Source organism: Cibotium barometz, chromosome 18 (assembly GCF_041138505.1).
Source record: "Cibotium barometz isolate CiBa-2024 chromosome 18, ASM4113850v1, whole genome shotgun sequence".
NCBI classification, from domain to species: Eukaryota; Viridiplantae; Streptophyta; class Polypodiopsida; order Cyatheales; family Cibotiaceae; genus Cibotium; species Cibotium barometz.
The window spans coordinates 27,335,494-27,356,823 of NC_141063.1; the positions used below are offsets into that span (position 1 = coordinate 27,335,494).

At 45.3% G+C, this 21,330-nt stretch overlaps 1 protein-coding gene and 1 non-coding gene across 3 annotated transcripts; both read left to right on the top strand.

Moving 5' to 3' along the window:
• Positions 1-11,134: 11,134 nt before the first annotated feature.
• On the top strand, positions 11,135-14,410 carry LOC147629146 (uncharacterized). Of its 2 annotated transcripts, XM_086812404.1 has the most exons (3): positions 11,135-11,898; positions 11,976-12,290; positions 12,360-14,410. In XM_086812404.1, exon 3 carries the CDS (start codon positions 13,316-13,318, stop codon positions 14,156-14,158), a length of 843 nt encoding a protein of 280 aa, XP_086668530.1. In that variant the 5' UTR covers positions 11,135-11,898; positions 11,976-12,290; positions 12,360-13,315; the 3' UTR covers positions 14,159-14,410. The 2 variants fall into 2 exon arrangements, with proteins under 2 accessions (XP_086668530.1, XP_086668529.1); XM_086812403.1 differs by having other exon boundaries at positions 11,135-12,290.
• Positions 11,351-11,512, top strand: LOC147629147 (U1 spliceosomal RNA). The gene has a single exon (XR_015268031.1). It is a non-coding gene; the product is annotated as a U1 spliceosomal RNA (small nuclear RNA).
• Positions 14,411-21,330: the final 6,920 nt, after the last annotated feature.

Below are 21,330 nucleotides of genomic sequence, written 5' to 3' on the forward strand. Positions count from 1 at the left end.
TATGCGAAGAACGGGGTATCCAGTGTCTCCTCCCGGTCAGTAGGATCATGCCAAGTCCACTCCCCGAGGGACGGGAGGCATTTGAGGGGCCAAGGCGGCCGAATATAGCTCGACCCCGATACAAATTCTTGATCTTCTTTGAGTGGATGGAGGAATGCCAATAGGCTTATACCACCCTCAAGAAATCCTTTTGCTGATTTTGACCTCAATTTTGAAAACCCCCAAATTTCTGCAAATGAGAGAGGTTCAATTTGCTGATTTTGACCTCTGCCTTGCCCCCCTTCACTGTTCGCTGTCCGCCCTGCCACATATGGTTAACACATTCCTATGAATATAATGGTGAGCTTCCGGTACGGTGGATGAGGGACCAAGGAAGCGGCCTATGAGTGAAGCGCTAGGTCACCTGCGAAGGATCCTAGAGGGTGCTGGTGGGTTCAGCCAGGGCCTTCCTAGCCCTCATGGGGGTGGTTTCACACTATCCCCATGCCCACACAAAGACCCGGGGTAGCCCTATGGGCTGGCCCCTTGTTCTAAAAGCAAACCCTAACTAACTACTCAGAAGCGTGGGAGTAGCAAGGACAAGTGTCGAGAGAAGACAAGCGCAGGTGCTGCTAGTGAGGAAGCCGACAGAGGGCTGGCGTGTGGGAACCGCCCAGGTGCACCAGCTGAAGGAGCCAACGTGTTGGCTTGTGAAGAGCAGCGAGAAGTCTCTCTCTCTCTCTCTCTACGTCAATCCCCACGCATTCACGTGGTAGAGAGAGAGAGAGAGAGAGAGAGAGAGAGAGAGAGAGAGAGTAAAATGATTTAAAATAAAAAGTGAGAGTGTGATGAGATGTGAATGGATGTGATGAGATGTGGATGGATGTAAATGGATGTGAATGGGCGAGGCGCGGTCGACCGTGCCTCCAATTGAGCCAAGAGAATATGCACAATTTCAGACATCTATTGGGGTCCATGAGACCTTCCCTGATTTTCAGGAACTTGTTGCTCTCTTGTTGAGTTAAGAGCAAAGGAATGGTGGTTCAGCCACCATAGGAAGTTCTCAAGAGTCTGCATTCTATGGCATGATACACTTTTTTAAGGAACTACTAAATATGGCAATTTAACAACCTTTGTAATTGCATCGTTAACCTCTTCACTTGGGTTTGAAAACATATTCTTGCATCAGCTGAGTTTTACAAATTCTGGGAGAAATTTGCCAGCATAACTGCTCTCAACATGCATTGGGAGATCCCAGTGCATGCTAGCCCAGTTGAAGGGTGTCATGCACAAGAAACTAAGAGGGGCCCAAGTGGATCTAGACAACATCACACCCAAATGGAAGTGATGGAGCTACTAGAAGAAAAGATTGGCCAGGCAGAAGTGGGATTCAAACTTATAGATGTGCCAAGCTATGCATCCTTCAGATTTTAGAGAAGCTTAGGGTACTAAAATATTTCATATTCTCTAGGACTCTTTTCCCAGATCAAGCTATAATTTTGAATGGGGAGACTCGTTAGGCATCCCAACACATCCAGATCACTCAATTCATCCCTTAGCGTATAAAAAACGAGCACGGTTGTCTTTTGTGCTCTATTTTAGACAGAATGGTGCTGTCTGTTTACTGCTGTTGAGTCCTGTTCGTTGCAGGCAACAGCCAGGCAACACCATTCTGTCTAAAAAAAATTTCTGCTATAGCGTCGGTATAGACGTTGGATGCCCAAGTGAAGACATGGCGGTTTGTGGAACAAGTTGAATCCTTTCATAAGGCTGCAAGTGGACTACATATAGAGCTCCACTTCCCTTAAGCTTTCACTTGAAAGAAAGCTATGGAGGCTCACTCTCCTATATATATATATATCAAAAGACCGAGGTCCTTTTTTAAACAAAATCTTTCTTTTATTTAGAGAGGGAATAATTATAAGATCAGAAAGGGAGGTTCTTACTCCTGCATATCTCGAAGGCTGGGTGGTTGAAATTGACGCATTTTGCAGGGAGAGGCGGCGGCAGCAGAGACCAGGCCAAGGTCCATGGACATGATGCTACGTTGGCGCACTATCTTGGTCGGCTTCTTGTGAATGGCATCGCCATTATCCGCAGGGACTACACCCCTCAATATGCCTTCACTCTCTTCTTTGTGTTCAGATGCTAGCACATGCTACGACTTCCCCGCGGGCCCATGTCATTGGAGAGGCTACTGTGCAAGATGTCACCCTGTAGTAATGGAAGAGTGTAGAATCAAAACAAAATCCAAATTACTATAACAAAACAAGGCATTTATAACACTTATTTGCATTAATTATATATGCATTGATACTAGCTCTCCTAAAGCGAAATCCTGGTCTTCCTATGGAGTGACAGTCCCATAGGTAAAACACAGTTCCAGGCACGAGCCTCCCTATGGAGTGACAGTCCCATAGGCAAGACACGGCACGAATACTGGCTCTTCCATGGCGTGACAATCCCATGGATAGAACACAGTCCAGGTCCAAAAATTTGTGCCAATCATGACTCTTCAAGCCACTAAGATCATCGTCCTTTGTAAATGCTCCCTTCAAGCAATGCATGCATCCTGTAGGGGTACAAAACTCACTAATGAAGTGGTCTGAAAGTGCTTGTCTAGTTACTTAAAGTGCTTGTTTAGGTACTTAAAGTGCTTTTCTCCTTGAAGTGCTTGTGTAGCTTGAAAGTTAGGACTTACAAGTTCTCCTCTGGGGGCATGCTATTATAGATTTGTTCAAATATATCATTTGACAATTCATATACATTAGGCTCACCTTCTACCGAGCACATCGGAAACCTAATAGAGTAGAGAATGGCCCGAGGGAACACAAGGTAATCTAGCTTGGCCAGGAAAATATGAGGGTCTGGAGGACAATAATCTCTAATGGAGGTCAACAGCAGTTCACTAAATCAGATTACAGTCAAGTAGTGGTCAGCTAAGAGTCAGCTGGGGCTATTTTAGGTCAACGGTTTGTCAAGGAAGGTCAGCTGAGGTGATAGGGTTGAAGAACAAGGTTGTTACGCTACTCGCATGCTCCCCAAAATGGTTCGTGTTATGTGCTGATGGTTGAAATCTGCTATCTTCTGTCTATCTAGCAGCTCAGCGTTGCCTCCGCTTCGAAGCCGACGCTGTGCATTTTCCCATTTCAGGCAGAGGGGGATTCACTGGAATCTGACCCACCTCTAAGATACCCAATTGAGTTATAGAGTCCTTATGGGGAGGTGCTGTACAAATGTCGGCCTCAGACACCGAAGCAGTAGAGACCCCTGCAGTCACCCAAGCCAATGTTATAGGCTCCTCGATGAGCCAGAAGAAGAAACCACAAAAAAATCAAGCAAGAACCAGTATTATGCATTCCTTTGCATTGTTTGGCATAGAAAAAGCAGCTCTGGATGGGAAGAGGGTCGTCTTTACATCAAATGGATGCAAAGAATGCCTTCTTGCATGGTGATTTGTAAGAAGAAGTATACATGATGTAGCCACCAGGTTATGAGAGTGATGCACACCGAGATTTCATGTGGTGCAGGTTATGCAAAGCCTTTTTAGCTTGAAGCAGACACCGTGAGCATGGTCAAACAAGATCGGGGAGTAACTTTTTACGATTGGATTTCAGATATCCAATGTAGATTTTTCACTTTATTTTCTCCAACTTAGGCACTAAGATAGACTTCTCCACCACTTTCCATTGAAAAATGAATGGATATAATAAGGTTACCAAAAGGGTTCACGCCTGAAAGGGGGGATCACACCGTCAGTATTTATGCTTGGCATCAAGGTAGGGGTGTCTGTGACACAGGTGATTAGTTGCTCTTGGAGTTGTTGACCGAGCACGATGGCTATTGCCTACTCAAACTCCGTGCGGTCTAGGGGATCACGCCAGGTCCATCATCACAACCATATCATGATGGGCTTGCACCACTCGGCCCTTTTTCATGCTCGCACGAAGCATATAGAGGTCCACTACCATTTTGTTAAAGAGAAGGTCTTGGCAGGAGACCTTGACCTTGTTTATGTCAGAACACAGGATAAGGTAGCTGACATCTTCACCAAAGCATTGGGTACAGAGAAGCTCCACAGATTCAAGGCTTCGCTTAGTGTAGCTCAGATCCTTTAGGTTTGATAGTTTCATGACCTATCAAGATAGTAATCTAGGGCAGATCCTTCCAACCTGAGAAGTTTTCCAAGGTGAATTGGTCAAAGTTTCGGAATAGCAAACGGGAAGAGCATTCCTCTGGGTGAGAAACAGCTCTAATAATAGTCTTAACAGCAAGACGGTCGGCCCTAGCGAGAATATCTACTACCCCCAATCCCCCTTTGTCCCTGGGAAAGCAGCAGAACTCCCATTTGACTTTGGCAGCTCCTCTCCTGAAAGGGTCTCCTGACCAAAGAAAGTTCCTACACAGCTTTTCAATTTCCTTTAGATGAGAGGGGGTCTCGGGCTAGGAGTTGGAGTTTATAGGCACTTTTACCTAGACACTTGATAACTGTATAGGGACCACAATACCTAGGGCTGAGCTTCTTATATTTCCCAAGTGATAGAGAACTTCGTTTGGGTCGCACTCGTAGAAGAACTCTGTCTCCTTCCTTGAAGATCCTTTTAGACCTCTTGGCGTCAGCATAATGCTTTTGTCGATCTTGGGCAGCTTTAATATCCTTTTGGATTGCCTTGGTTTGTTCCTCCATCTCTTCGAGCATTTTTCTAGATGCCTGGCCGCCCGCTTCATTTTTAATAAAAAAAATGAATAATTAAAATATATGTTGTTTTTTTTTGGGCTGTCGCTGGTGCCTGCAGCGCTGGTGGTTGGCCGTTTGTCGCCGGCTGTCCGGTGGCCGCCGCCGCCATTGTGGCTGGCCGCTGCCACGCCGGCCGCCTGGCCGGCCGCCACCCACTGGCCTGGCTGGCTTGGCTGGCCTGGCCGCCTAGGCCGCCTGGGCTGGCCGCCGCCTGGCTCGGGCAAAACAGCTCCACACAACGCATTTGCCCCCTTCAAACGTGGTCTTCGCCTTTTGTAATTCTTCTAGATTGGTTGGATGTGGCCATTTTAATATAGCCCTTACTTATTCTGGATCCATACGAATCCCTTCTTGGGAAATAATATGTCCCAAGTATTTCACTTCTTTTGCAAAAAATTCACACTTGGATTCTTTTGCAAAAAGAGAGTGACTTCGAAGCAATTGAAACACTTTACGCAAATGTTCAATATGCTTTCTGTTGGTTTTATTGTAGATAAGAATATCATCATCCAAAAATACAACAGCAAACTTTCCTAAATATGGCCTCAAGACACTATTCATAAGTGTCATGAAAGTTGTTGGAGCATTGGTTAAACCAAATGGCATCACTCTAAATTGATAATGCCCATGTTTAGTACGGGAGGCTGTCTTAGGAACACGGTACTTCATTCGACCTTGTCAATATCACAACTAACATACCTCGTTTATTGCTCACACCACTAACACCCTTCTCCACAATTAACCTTCTTGCAAAAAAAAAGAGACAACAAGGAGTGGCACATGCCCCACCAGTCTTAGACTGATCTTTTTTCCATGTACAGATGTCAGCCTCAGACCCAGAAGCCATAGAGACCCATGTGGTAACTCAGGCCAATGTGACGAGATCCCTAGTGAGCTAGAAGAAAAGACCCACATGGAGCCCGAAAAGATGAACTACTTGGGTCCATACGCCCAAGCTTTCCATGGTGCCATCATCAGTAGGAGATCCACACGGCACATGGAAAGGTGGCATTGCAGTATCATAGCCTAGAGTGCCTCCAGATTCAAGAAGAGGCAGAAGTGAAAGAAAAGCTAGAGAAGGTAGGCCTCGGAAGGATGGCACAGGTTCTCCCCCGGAACATCGATACATAACTTTGTGTAGAATACATAAAGACGTATGACAAAGCCACCAAGAGGGGTACAGTAACAAAAGCAAATGGCACCATGGAACGAGTAATAATCATAGAAGATTTAATATGTGAAGCTCTACAGGTCCCACCACAAGTCAAGATACATGCAGACACCTTTGACAAGATGCCCCTAGATGCCATGTTGAAGAAGAGCTCCTACAACTCTAATGGAGATGAATATGAGAACATCAAGGATGAAGCCACAGAGAAGGCATGCAGGATGATGTCATTAATTGTATAGGTGAAGCTAGTGGATATGTATAATAGGGTGCCACTAAACTGAATCGCAAAAGTACATGAAGAAAAGGAGGAGGACTGGGCATATTATATATACATGGAGATAGAAAACTGCCTTAAGGCCCATCAATAAAAAATATGCAACCCACACTTGATGACATTGGTACTGAACCATGTGGCTACTAGGAGGCCCCTTTCAGAACTAGAACTAGTAGAGCAAATGCAATTGGCACTCCTCCCAAAGCAACCAGTGCTGATTGTTGTAGAAATGCAAGAAGAGCAAGCCGTCCTCATGGAGACTAAGGCAATAATGAAAGAGATCAAGAGAGGAAGAAAAAAGAAGACGGAAAGGGAGATGAGAGGCTTCATACCAGATGTGCATGAGGAAACACAAATAATTAAAGCTGAGCTCGTACAAGAGATCAAATTGTACCAAGAAGTACTAGAGCAAACCCCTGTAATCAAATCCCTCTTCAGAAATATAAAAGATCTTGTTTCTACCTGTTTTGGCCTAGAGAGAGCGATCGGCCTTTGGTCCTTACACCCGGTTTTAGATGGATTCCTCCTGGCACAGCAGTGCGGTATCTGGGATGCCAGATTGGACTTGATTTGTCACCTGAGCAGCAGATCGCCTCGCTTCTTCTGAGCATTCGGAAGAAGCTTCTGTATTAGAGTACAGCTCGACTATCTCTCTCACTCAAGAAATGGTCATACTCATGACCCATTCTCAATCCAAATGAAGCTTTTCATAAAGCTTTTCCTTAATCCAAGATTAATCTATGCTTGAGGCCAAATTGTAGCCCTAGGGGGGGGGGGGGGGCGGGAGCTGCGCGCAAGAGGGGTGGGAGGGAGAAAGAGCTGGCGGAGGGGGGGGGGGTCGGGGCGCTGCAGAGGGGAGGTGCGCGAGAAGGGGGGGGGGGCGAAGGCAAGGAGGGGCGGTGGGCAGTGCAGCGAGGGAGGGGGGCGAGCGGCGCAGTAGCGAAGGCAGGCGGGGGGGGGGCAAGGGGAGGCGCGAAGGATGAGGGGGGCGCAGCAGGCAGGTAGGCGGGGGGGCGCAAGTGTGCAGGTAGCGCGAGCAGGAGGGGCAGGAGCTTCAGCGAGCTAGAAGAAAGGTTCTTTCCGTTTTGGAGGCTGTCGAGGGTCTGCCCGAGTTGCCCCAGCCGGCGAGGGCGGGCCTCCGCGTGCCGACCGGGCGACGGGCGCGGAACGTCGCCCCTCACGGGGCGGCCCTCGTTATCCATGACCTCACCAGTATGTTGATTGGCATCATAGGTCTCTATGAAGTATAAAGCATTGTATAGGTTCGGCCCCCATGGCTCTAAGGTTGGCAATCTGCCATATATATATATATATATATATATATATATATATATATATAGAGAGAGAGAGAGAGAGAGAGAGAGAGAGAGAGAGAGTGAGAGAGTCTGTGTGACTCTCTCTCACTCTCTCTCTCTCTCTCTATATATATATATATATAGAGAGAGAGAGAGAGAGTGAGAGAGAGAGAGAGAGAGAGAGAGAGTGAGTCTCTATATATACATATATATATATAGAGAGAGAGAGTGAGAGAGAGAGTGAGAGAGTCTGTGTGACTCTCTCTCACTCTCTCTCTCTCTCTCTATATATATATATATATACATATAGAGAGAGAGAGAGAGAGAGAGAGAGAGTGAGAGAGAGAGTCACACTCTCTCTCTCACTCTCTCTCTCTCTCTCTCTCTCTCTCTATATATATATATATATATATATAGAGAGAGAGAGAGAGAGAGTGAGAGAGAGTCACACACTCTCTCTGTCTCACTCACTCTCTCTCTCTCTCTCTCTCTCTCTCTATATATATATATATATATATATATATATATATATATATATAGAGAGAGAGAGAGAGAGAGAGTGAGTGAGAGAGAGAGAGAGAGAGTGTGTGTGTGTGTGTGTGTGTGTGTGTGTGTATATATATATATATATACATGTGTATCTCTACACTACCACACAACATGGATATCTTTCATCCTCCAAAGCTGCTTACCCCTAATCTACCCTACATGGTATCAAAGCTAGGCTTTCAAATTTCTACCGCTAGCTTATTTCGTTACTGCCTATAGGTTATTGCCTACTGATTCAAAACCGGGAGCCACTAGGAGTTGCCTACCTAGAGCCGCCGCCGTGGGTGATGCTAGTGCACCATCGCTACAAGCCCAATGACAGTGCCGCGCTGGCCAATTTCATCTCGCCAAACTTTGGTGATGCGATTGTGTAGAGATATGCTGCCTATGCCCAGCTCCCCACCGTGCCACCATGCCACGCTTCTCCACCCTCTTTGCCGCACCATCGCTTCTTTGCCCAGTTTGCCGCTTCTCCACCCTATCTATCCTCGCTGTGCAAAGATGGGTTTCTTGAGCACAAAGAGTCAACAGGTAGACAACCCTCTGCACATAACTTTGCCCATGGCTAGGCGATGGTCTTAGCTTTGGAGCTAGGTCTCTTTCAGGCGATGATCTTAGCTTTGGAGCTAACTTTTAACACAGGAGACGAATGGCTTTATAACCTTCCGTGAGACCATGCACAGGCTCCACATGATGATGAACATGCGGTGCATGTGTACGGGCATTGTATGGCACGGGTACATGCACAAGCACCTCATGATGAACATGCCACATGTGTTCTCTGGTGTAAGAGTTTATGGCCACACGATGAAGAAAAATTTGATGATTGTAGATGCGAGGCCGTGCGCAGGCATCACATGATGAACATGCGATATCTGATGTAAGAGTCGATTCGTCATGATGATGAAGAAAAATCTAATGACTACATGTAGGCTACAAGAGTTTTTGTCTGGAGACGGTGGGTGATATTGAAGATGAAGATGTCTAGAAACAATGGGTGATATTGAAGATGAAGATGAAGATGTCTAAAGATAGTGGGTGATATTGCAAATAAAGATGATGACTTTGGCCTGCACTAGAAGCTAGGCTTTTGATGTGAGATATCTCTACCCTGACACAGGCCTTAAAGCTTTCATCTTAGGGTTTTTAGAAAGTGAAGACAATGTGACTAGATCCTTGCCTGCATCTAGAGCTGTTGTAGAAGCCATGCCCACCACGAGCCAACTCAATATGAACAGCTTTGAGAGGACATTTAGTGTGCTATCTGCTTTGCAAGGAGGTTTTCTTGGGCCGTTAGTTGTAGCAAGCACAAGTCTCCCTCAGTGAGGAAGACTATGGCTGGGCATTCCACTTGTTTTTATGTGTTTGTGTGTCGCGGGTTCTCTACGTGGGGAGTCCATGAAATCTAAGTTAAATAATCATGTGTGTTTTTTTCCTTTATATGTTTGTACTGCCTTCACTTATAAAAGGCTCCATGTTATCTTTGATCCGTGTTAGGAGCTTGGGGGGGACGGGTGTGACGAAGAGCTAGACTTGCTGCTTCGGTCACTTTGTTGATTAGAAGATTGGCATGGCACGGGCGTTGCGAATGGCTAGATCGCTCCCTTTGCAACATGTGATGAAGCTAGACGGTAGCTACTTCTTTTGCATGTCGGGTCTTACCCCCTTTACTCTGAAGGGGGGTTTGTTGGGTATTCGGAGTCTTATGTGTATGTGAAATAGCCCTTAGACAACTTAGTGTGTTTATGTGTGTGAATGAGCTCTTATAGCCGTTTTATGAGTGAGTGTGATAAGCAGTGATGTCATATGTTTAGCCATGTGTCATTATCCCAGTGTATGTGATGTGTCATTGTCCCATTGTATGTGATGTGAGAGAACATGCCCTTTGGGTTTCCAGCTTCTACTTCAATGTAAGTAGGAGTAGAAGCTCGTCCTAATGTGCCTATTCTTTGACAATGGACATAACATGCTTTGGGTTTCCACCTGCTACTCCGATGTAAGTAGAAAAGCCTCCACTGGCAAGAGTGCCTAATGGAAGCTTTACAAGTGGTCTAACGAGCAAAGTTCAAGGAAAAGCCCTCATAAATATTTATTCTTGCTATAACCTCACAAATGCTAGCTAACAATCACGTTAGTTGCTTTTGTGGGCGGCTCACAACAATGAGTAGCTTTCTACTTGGAATCTAGGGAGAACTAATTGCAAGACCGTAGACGTGAAGTTAGAATCCCACCAGAAGAAGCTAGACACACAAAAATAGGGTCAATGTGAGGAGCACATTGTAGACTGAAGAATAGGATGAGGTTGAGCTACTCTTGGTAGGCTACTAGTGTAGTGACATATAATGACAAAGTCTTGAGTTTAGTGGATAAAGGATGATTAGTTGCTTGCCCCTAATCTCCCCGCCGTGAACAGTATCAAGGCTAGGCTTTCCCCCGCTAGCTTATTGCTAGTGACCACCAGAGGTTATTGCCCCGCTAGCTTATTGCTAGTAACCACCAGAGGTTATTGCCCGCCCCGCTGATTCAAAACCGGGAGAGCCACTGCCTAGATCCGCCATGGGCCGCCACCAACTCTGAGCGGTGCTGCTAGTGCAGAGAGTCCACTCAGCCCAACGACGGTGCCACCCACCAATTTTGCCGCCAAACTTGGGTGGTGTGAGTACAGGGTTTCTTGCCCGAGTTTGCTGCCTCTCTGCCCTCGCCGTGCAAAGAAGGGTTTCTTGAGCAGCACAAAGATTTAGCAGAGAGCCCTCTGCACACATAACTTTGCCCATGGGTGGTCCTCTTTTTGTGGCGATGGCCTTAGCTTTGGAGCTGACTTTGGAAGAGGAGGCGAAGGGCTTCGTAGCTTCCACGAGGCCGTGCGCATAGGCACCACACGTGATGAACATGATGCTGCATGCGTTCTCTCGTGTTGTGTAGGGGTTGATGGCCGCGATGATGAAGAAAAAATTGATGACTGTGGACGCGAGGCCGTTTTTATGTGTGAGTGTGATAAGCGGTGATGTGGCCTTGTGTCACTGCCCCAGGGAGGGTACGTGATGTGTGAAAGAAGATAAGCCTATAAAAGGCAGTGTCCTCTTTGAGGCTCATATAACAGCAGTACAGGTGATTGCCTACACCATGTAGTAGTAGAGTATGGAAGTGTGATGTGTGTCTTTTCCCCCATGCATGTCCACAAGATACTTGTAGTAGAGAGAGCTTAGCTTATTCCAAGCCTCGACTCTTTTTGAGGGTGGTCCAGACGCTTAGTGCTGCGCGTGTCGTGGGAAAGGTCCCATAATAGGTTGGCGTGGCTGGTCGAGAGGCGCCTACTAAACAGCGTCCACGCGCGGCTGGAAGGTATACTTACCTGGGCGGGGTCGATCGGTGATCAGGATGGCCGATGGCCTAGGGTTGGCCTCTCCATTGCACTCCCGGACGGGCTGCACCCTAGCATCTCCCCAACGGGGAGAGTGCACGTCATAATTTGTGGTAGCGGGGGCTCGCGTTCGCGCGGCCCCCACCCAAAACAAAACTCCAAACCATGAAACCGCGCAGCAGTGCCGCAGGCCATGCCGGGGCTCTGATTTCATTTGGGCTACCGGCTGTGTTCGCATACCCTACGACGGAGAAGGAGACAGACCAGCCCTACGACGGAGAAGGAGACAGATCCCACCCTTTCCATGCTGCAGCTGCTGTTGTTGAGGCAAAAGGCGACATGAGCCCCAGCCATCCGTCATGGGATCTGTCAGCAGGAGGAGCCAGTGTGCACTTGACATGAATGAATAGCCTCTGCCTTTCTAGTCTAGAGTTCTGTGATCTTACACTTCCTACCTGCTGCCAGTTACGGACAGCCACCTCGGCTAGCAGCACTGGACTGCGCAGGGGACTCCATGGACCTCATCCACATGTTTGTTCTGAACCATTGCTGCTCTTGATTTTGTGTTCTCTCTTCCTGACATTCCTCTCTTGCTCTCCTTTTTACAGGATAAAGGAGGAGGCTTTGGATCATCGGTTTCCACCACAACCACACATGGACCTCATCCACATGTTTGTTCTGAACCATGCTGCTGCTGTTGTTGAGGCAAAAGGCGACATGAGCCCCAGCAATGTTGGATTACGCATCCGTCATGGGATCTGTCAGCAGGAGGAGCCAGTGTGCACTTGACATGAATGAATAGCCTCTGCCTTTCTAGTCCAGAGTTCTGTGATCTTACACTTCCTACCTGCTGCCAGTTACGGACAGCCACCTCGGCTAGCAGCACTGGACTGCGCAGGGGACTCCATGGACCTCACCCACATGTTTGTTCTGAACCATTGCTGCTCTTGATTTTGCTTCCTGACATTCCTCTCTTGCTCTCCTTTTTACAGGATAAAGGAGGAGGCTTTGGATCATCGGTTTCCACCACAACCACACATGGCAGATTCAGCTAGTTAGCCCCACACTTCATTGGCTGTGAGATCTCTCCCCTCATTTGAAGCTTCTCAATATCAGGAGGTGGATGGCACACACTGTCATATGGGGGGACGCAACAGTGAAGCAGCAGTCAGAGCAAGGGCCAAGCCTGCAGCTGAAGGCGAAATTGCGAGGGAATCAAAGGACATGAGCATGGGGCATCTCTCTGTTTGTTGATCATTTTTTTCCCATACACTCGTCGAAATTGTTTGTTGTAAACTTGAGCTTGGCTTGACACCATATTGGAGGAGATACTTGTGTGTGTGTGTGTGTGGTAAACTTGAGCTTGGCTTGCCACCATATTGGAGGAGATACTTGTGTGTGTGTGTGTGTGTTTGCGTAAGTCTTCCATTGCCATTCTCTCTTTAGACTCTGTTGGTCTACAATTGCTTAAACCCTAGCAAGTTCCCGCCATTCCATCTGTGTGTGTTGATTGTTTGGCTAGGGAAGCAGCCCGTAGAGTCAAGAGAGCACATCTGGGTTTGAAGAAAGTTCGATTTTGTGTTAGTTTGTCCCAAGGTTCTTGTGAACATTTATTTTGCAGCATCCCATGTATGTTGCCTGCATGACTAGGGTGGAACCAAGGGAACATGTAAGGGTTTGGGGAAAGTCTCTTTTACTACTCGGTACCATTTGTTTCTCTTTACAGGTGTGAAGGATCAGATGATGGTTGCCCCTTGACCCATATGTTGACAGAGTAGATGGCTGTTAAGGCCCGCACGCAAGTCGAGCAGATGTTGGCTTTCCGTCAAGAGGTTGGTGCCTTGCGGGGCGGGAAATTTGGACCCACGGAGCTCGAACTCTGCATCCATTGTTGCCCGCCAATCCAAGCAGAAAGGCCACCACAAGCAAGAGGTGGACCAGCCTAAGCATGGTGAGCAACATTTGGAAGGTTGCTTTTGGTGGTTTTGGGAATGCTCGGGCTGGCATGAGCCCCAGCATGGGAGTCGTCATTCGGATGGGTGATTCGGATGTATTCCGTGGACGGTCTTCATCGTGGGATCCCTCCTTACCATGTTCCTTCTCTCCTGTTTCATCACTTATATGTCACGGAGGGTCTGTAGGGATCCCAACCTCCTCTCACATGCAACATGAGGAGTGGGCCCCCAAGTTCAATGGAAAGATGGATGTTGAGGCAGTTACAAATTGGGTCAAGGAGATGCCTGTCAATCTTTCAACTGCGGGCAGTTCAGATGTAATAATCGTCGTCTTATCCCGACAACTTTCACGGTGCTGCTTTGTTATGGTGGGTCAGGATTATTTGCAGCATCATGCCATGGTAAATGGGGACGATTTCCATCGATTGACTTTACTAATCGAACAAACCATGTGCCCAACTGTGCTGAGTGCACGGAAAAGCTGGGTATTTCTGGCCAGTGGTTTCCCGAGGCTGTGGCGACGGAAGGAAGAAGTTTTCAGTCAGGGGACTAACACGAGTCTTCGGAGCCTTAAAGAGCTGGGTGAAGGATCTTTGGTTTCACTGCTGTCAATTTCTTCAATGCCCGAGTGCATTGCAAAAAGTCCATGGTGGACTTGGGTGGATGTACGGAGGAGTAATTATGTAAGTGTGCTGGTGGACTTGGGTGGATGTGCGGAGGAGTTTTTCTCCCAAGTTTTGTTTGGAAGTGCCGTTGCATGTCTTGGGCATGTGGCATGTTTCCGATGGGAAAGCTCCTCCTCTGTTTTTCTTGTGTCTCGGATTCGCCTCCTTTGACATTACCCAGAGATTCTGGTTGGGTGTAGCACATGGATATTTCCGTGGAGTTGGTGGATATTGGTCCGAGCATAGGGTGCTGAGGAGTTACTTGTGGATACAGGTTTGACTCAACAGTACTAAGGAGTGTTGTCTACTTTTATGATTCATTCATCCATATGAGCAGATGCACTAGTGGATGTTTTTTTTGCCAACTTCTGTAAAGGAATTTCTCGGGGTGTTCTCAATGACAGGTTTTAATTGGGGCTTCTAGAGGAGGATTCTCATTAATGGCAGGTGCTTCCTCGGGAGGTGCTTGATTAGGTGTCTTCTGTGGAGATGCATTTACAAGCTTCTGTAGCGGTAGCAATTTAAAAGCCTAGCTTTGATACCATGTAGGGTAGGTTAAGGGAAAGTTGCTTTGGAGGATGAAAGATATCCATGTTGTGTGGTAGTGCAGAGATACACATGGAGAGAGAGAGAGAGAGTTACAGCATGGCTCAATAATATCTTCTATTGATGATGTTATATGAGCTTCAAAGAGTACATTGCCTTCTATAGGCTTAAAAACTTTATCTTTGACGCATCACATACATTGGGGCAATCACACATGGCTAAGCATATGACATCACTACTTACCACGCTCACACATAAAACGACTATGAGAGGTTGTTCACACACAACACACTAAGACATCTAAGGGCTATTTCACACACGAGGCTTCGAATACCTCATCCTAAATCAAAACTTTGTTATTATATGTTACTACATTAGTAGCCAAGAGTAGCTTAAGCTCATCCTATTTTTAAATCTACAATGTGCTCCTCACATTGACCCTATTTTTGTGTGTGTGTGTAGCTTCTTCTGGTGGATTCTAACTTCATGTCTATGGGGTTACAATTTGTTCTCCCTCTTCTTGCTTCCCTATATAAGAATGAATTTGGGGATCTATATGGGATGAAAGATAACACGGGGTCTTTTATAAGTGAAGGTAGTACAAACATATAAAGGAAAAACACAACAATCAGATTTTGCGGAGACTCCCTGCACAGAGAACTCACAAAACACACACTTAAACAACTAGAATGCCTAATCATAGTCTTCCTCAATGAGGGAGACTTGCTATAGCTAATGGGCCAAGAAATCTTCCTTGCAGATAGCACATTGAATATCTTGAGACTCAAAGCTGTTCTCTTTGAATTGGCTCATGGGCGAGCTTGGCTTCTACAACAGCTCTAGATGTGGGCACAAATCTAGTCACACTTTCAAAAAACCCTAAGATGAAACCTTTAAGGGTTGTGTCAAGGTAAAGATTCTCACATCAAAGCCCCGGCTTTCACCTATACCAATGCATGCCAAAGTCTTCATCTTCATCTTCAATATCACCCACCAGATCTAGACATAAACTCTTGCAACTTGCCCGCAATTGTCCACCATCAACTCATACACCAGAGAACGCATGTTCATCATGCGACGCTTGTGCACGGCCTCCCGTGTGGAGTCATCATATTTTTCTTCACATCACTTCATCACATCGTGTCCATCAATAAAGAACACATGCATGTGGTGCCGGTGAATGGCCTCACGGAACTACGAAGCCCGTCGCCTCCCCTTTCAAAGTCAACTCCATAGCTAAGACCATCACCAAAAATATTCCTAACCGTGGGCAAATTTACGTGCAGAGGGCTCTCTGCTAACTCTTTGTGCTCAGGGCGGAGAAGTAGCAAACTGGGCAAAGAAGTGATGACACGGCAAAGAGGGCAAAGAAGCATGGTGCGATGACATGGTGATGAATTGGGCGAAGGCGGCATATGTCTCAACACTTTCATGATCCAAGTTTGGAAATGAAATTGGCAAGCGACGGTGCCGTTGGGTTGAGTGGAGGTGGGGCACTCTACACTAGCACCGTCCAAAATTGGTGGCAGTCCACGAGATAGCTCTGGGCAGCCAACTCCTAGTGGCTCCCAGTTTTAAATTAGCGGGGCAATAACCTCTCGGCAATCACAGTAAGCATAACGATTTGAAAGCCTAGTTTTGATACCATGTAGGAGAGATTAGGGGCAAGCAGCAATGGAGGATGAAAGATATTTATGTTGTGTGGTAGTGCAAAGAGAGAGAGAGAGAGAGAGAGAGAGAGAGAGAGAGAGAGTATACTTAAGAGAGAGAACTATTGCACGACTTAATAATATCTTCTATTGATTGATGTTATATGAGCTTTAAAGAGTAAAATGCCTTTTATAGGCTTAAAAGCTTTATCTTTGACACATCACATACATTGGGACAATGACACATTGCTAAACATATGACATCACTGCTGTGCATGGTCTCGCGGAAGGTTATGAAGCCATTTGCCTCCTCTGTTAAAACTTAGCTGCAAAGCTAAGATCATCGCCACAAAGAGGCCTAGCTCCAAAGCTAAGACCATTGCCTAGCCATGGGCAAAGTTATGTGCAGAGGGCTCTCTGCTGACTCTTTGTGCTCAAGAAACCCGTCTTTGCCCCGAGGGAAGACAGGGTGGAGAAGCGGCAAACTGGGCAAAGAAGCGATGGTGCAGCAAAGAGGGTAGAGAAGCGTGGCATGGTGGCACGGTCGGGAGCTGGGCAGAGGCGGCATTTCTCTCCACAATCGCATCACCCAGGTTTGGCGAGATGAAATTTGTGGGCGCGGCATTGTCATTGGGCTGAGTAGCGATGGTGCACTTTGCACTAGCATCACCCAAAATTGGTGGTGGTCCACAGTGGCTCTTGGTAGGCAACTCATAATGGCTCTCGGTTTTGAATCATTAGGCAATAATCTCTGGACAATAGTGAAATAAGCTAGCGGTAGCAATTTAAAAGCCTAGCTTTGATACCATGTAGGGTAGGTTAAGGGAAAGTTGCTTTGGAGAATGAAAGATATCCATGTTGTGTGGTAGTGCAGAGATACACATGGAGAGAGAGAGAGAGTTATAGCACGGCTCAATAATATCTTCTATTGATGATGTTATATGAGCTTCAAAGAGTACAGTGCCTTCTATAGGCTTAAAAACTTTATCTTTGACGCATCACATACATTGGGGCAATCACACATGGCTAAGCATATGACATCACTACTTACCACGCTCACACATAAAACGACTATGAGAGGTTGTTCACACACAACAACACACTAAGACATCTAAGGGCTATTTCACACACACGAGGCTTCGAATACCTCATCCTAAATCAAGACTTTGTTATTATATGTTACTACATTAGTAGCCAAGAGTAGCTTAAGCTCATCCTATTTTTAAATCTACAATGTGCTCCTCACATTGACCCTATTTTTGTGTGTGTGTGTAGCTTCTTGTGGTGGATTCTAACTTCATGTCTACGGGGTTACAATTTGTTCTCCGTCTTCTTGCTTCCCTATATAAGAATGAATTTGGGGATCTATATGGGATGAAAGATAACACGGGGCCTTTTATAAGTGAAGGTAGTACAAACATATAAAGGAAAAACACAACAATCAGATTTTGCGGAGACTCCCTGCACAGAGAACTCACAAAACACACACATAAACAACTAGAATGCCTAATCATAGTCTTCCTCAATGAGGGAGACTTGCTATAGCTAATGGGCCAAGAAATCTTCCTTGCAGATAGCACATTGAATATCCTGAGACTCAAAGCTGTTCTCTTTGAATTGGCTCATGGCGAGCTTGGCTTCTACAACAGCTCTAGATGTGGGCACAAATCTAGTCACACTTTCAAAAAACCCTAAGATGAAACCTTTAAGGGTTGTGTCAAGGTAAAGATTCTCACATCAAAGCCCCAGCTTTCACCTATACCAGTGCATGCCAAAGTCTTCATCTTCATCTTCAATATCACCCACCAGATCTAGACATAAACTCTTGCAACTTGCCCGCAATCGTCCATCATTGTGGCCATCAACTCTTACACCAGAGAACTCATGTTCATCATGCGACGCTTGTGCATGGTCTCTCGTGTGGAGTCATCATATTTTTCTTCACATCACGTGTCCATCAATAAAGAACACATGCATGTGGTGCCGGTGAATGGCCTCACGGAACTACGAAGCCCTTCGCCTCCCCTTTCAAAGTCAACTCCATAGCTAAGACCATCACCAAAAATATTCCTAACCGTGGGCAAAGTTACGTGCAGAGGGCTCTCTGCTAACTCTTTGTGCTCAGGGCGGAGAAGTAGCAAACTGGGCAAAGAAGTGATGACACGGCAAAGAGGGCAAAGAAGCATGGTGCGATGACATGGTGATGAACTGGGCGAAGGCGGCATATGTCTCAACACTTTCATGATCCAAGTTTGGAAATGAAATTGGCAAGCGACGGTGCCGTTGGGCTGAGTGGAGGTGGGGCACTCTACACTAGTACCGTCCAAAATTGGTGGCAGCCCACGAGATAGCTCTGGGCAGCCAACTCCTAGTGGCTCCCAGTTTTAAATTAGCGGGGCAATAACCTCTCGGCAATCACAGTAAGCATAACGATTTGAAAGCCTAGTTTTGATACCATGTAGGAGAGATTAGGGGCAAGCAGCAATGGAGGATGAAAGATATTTATGTTGTGTGGTAGTGCAAAGAGAGAGAGAGAGAGAGAGAGAGAGAGAGAGAGAGAGTATACTTAAGAGAGAGAACTATTGCACGACTTAATAATATCTTCTATTGATTGATGTTATATGAGCTTTAAAGAGTAAAATGCCTTTTATAGGCTTAAAAGCTTTATCTTTGACACATCACATACATTGGGACCATGACACATTGCTAAACATATGACATCACTACTTTCACACTCACACATAAAATGGCTATAAGAGGAGGTTCACACACACATGAGGCTCCAAATACCCAAGAACTGTAAGCCAAGTCTATCATCCTTTGTCCACTAAAATCAAGACTTTGTTATTCTATGTCATTACATTAGTGACCAAGAGTAGTTCAACCTCATCATCCTGTTCTTCAATCTAGAATGTTCTCCTTACATTGATCCTATTTTGTGTGTGTATTTTCTCTAATGGATTCTGACTTCACATCTACTGTGTTGCAATTATCTCTTCCTCTTCTTGCTTCCCTCCACATCAAGAACTTCTATATAAGAATGAATTTGGGGATCTATGTGGGTTATAATAGATCCAAGTAGAATGCTACTCATTGTTGTGAGCCACAAAAGCAACTAACATGATTGTTAACTAGCATTTGTGTGGTTATAGTAAGAATAAATATTTATGAGAGCTTTCTTGAACTTCGCTTGTTAGACGACCAGTTGATTAGGCACTATTGCCAGTGGAGTCTTGTCCTACTTACATCGAAGGAGAAGGTGGAAAACCAAAGGATGTTATGTCAATTGTCAAATAATAGGCGCATGAGGACGAGCTTCTACTCCTACTTACATCAGAGTAGAATGTGGAAACCCAAGGGATGTTATGTCCATTGTCAAAGAATAGGCAAATGAGGTGAGCTTACATTAGTAGAAGGTGGAAACCCAAAGGGCGTGTTCTATCCACCATCGTGTCAAAGAATAGCAATAGTATCACCTAGGACCATGAGGCAAGAGGCACAATTCAGGTGGTTTTTCCCCGATGATGTAGTACACTATTGGCACCGAGATATCAATATCTCACCATACCAATTTTACCTTCTATTTGTCCCATTGAGGAGGATACTGATTGAGATCAATGAACCACCAAGTACAATCCCCTTTTATAGGCACCAAACCCTATCTTTTAACTCTAACGAAGAGGTAGTTCACACTTGAAGTGTTCACACCAAGTTGGCTATAAACCTAATGAACCATATGCTCATGTCCCCAATGTCACATGATATTTTGGTGCATTTCTAACATTCTCTAAGGTTTTTCTCAATTCTAGACTTAGAAAATTTTTTGGTCTTTTTTCCCAAAAAGAAGCTACAAAAGGCTTTTAACTCAAACTTGATAGGTGGGCTTTTTGGAGTGCCATGCACATTGTAGATGCTTCAACCCAACTTTTTCATGAATATCTACTAATTTTAGCAAGAAATGCTAAAAGTAAATAGTAACCCAACTATGTCAGATTAGGACCAAATTTGGTGTGTAGGTGCTTTAAGGTGTCGTGAACACATGTGTATGCTTAGAATTTGATATGGGTCCAAGGCGGCAGAGGAATTGAAAGCAGGTATGGAAACCTGGCTAGTTTTTGAACACTCATCCAGAATGTAAGTTGTCTACAGAGGGTCCTATGTGGTATGGACCACCTCTATGCAAAACCTTGGTTGGTTCTGATCAATAGTCTATAAGTTATAGCCAAACCAAGAACACTCTTCTCCTAATGGCTTCAGAGTTGTAGACTTAGATTTACTTTTGCTTTTAAGGTCAAAAGAGACCGAAAAAGGCCTCTAACCGTCGATCCCCGTAACTTGCCCAAATGCACCAAATTTGACAAGTTGGATGTTGAGAATGTGTTATAGGATCTTTAAATACTTGATGAAGAATAATACAAAACTCAAATAATACAAAGAACATGACCATTCAATTAAATACAAATTGACTAAAGTATGCATGAAATAAATGTGCAACAAGATTTAATAGAGTAGAAGGTACCACACAAGAGACCAATGCTGGGTGCAATTTTCCCCTCAATCAAGCGTGTAGCTCCCACTTCCACAACTTGAGTATTTAGAGAATTCTATTTCATAAAAATAGCCCAAGGAGCTAATAATAGTGGTGCGTACAATTTTGGGCTTTCTTTTCCCATATTTTGGACTTTTCTTTACATTTTAATAACCATATCAAGGTTCTGAAGGTTTATACATATCAAAACCTTTGCCCAAATATAAATACCCATGGGCCTTTACACATGAAATAACCTTGTGCACACTTGCACGTAAAATAACCTAGCTACATGAAAAGCTATAAATAATTTATGAAATTCTAATACATGATTTAACAAAATGATCTCCATCTACACGCCACCACTCAATCCACCATCCATATGACACCTTAATCTCGATACCCTTCTATAGTGTGATACCTCAATCGGTACCCTCGCACATCGTATGCCATGCGACACCTAAATCGGCACCCTTGCATATCTAAGTACCTATACTCATAGACAAAATCCATGTTAGTTAAACAATTAATTGAACACATCGATTAATTGCAATGTCATCATGAGATATAAGCAACCATAAAAATCAAATTACGCGTACCAGGCATGACACACACGAGCG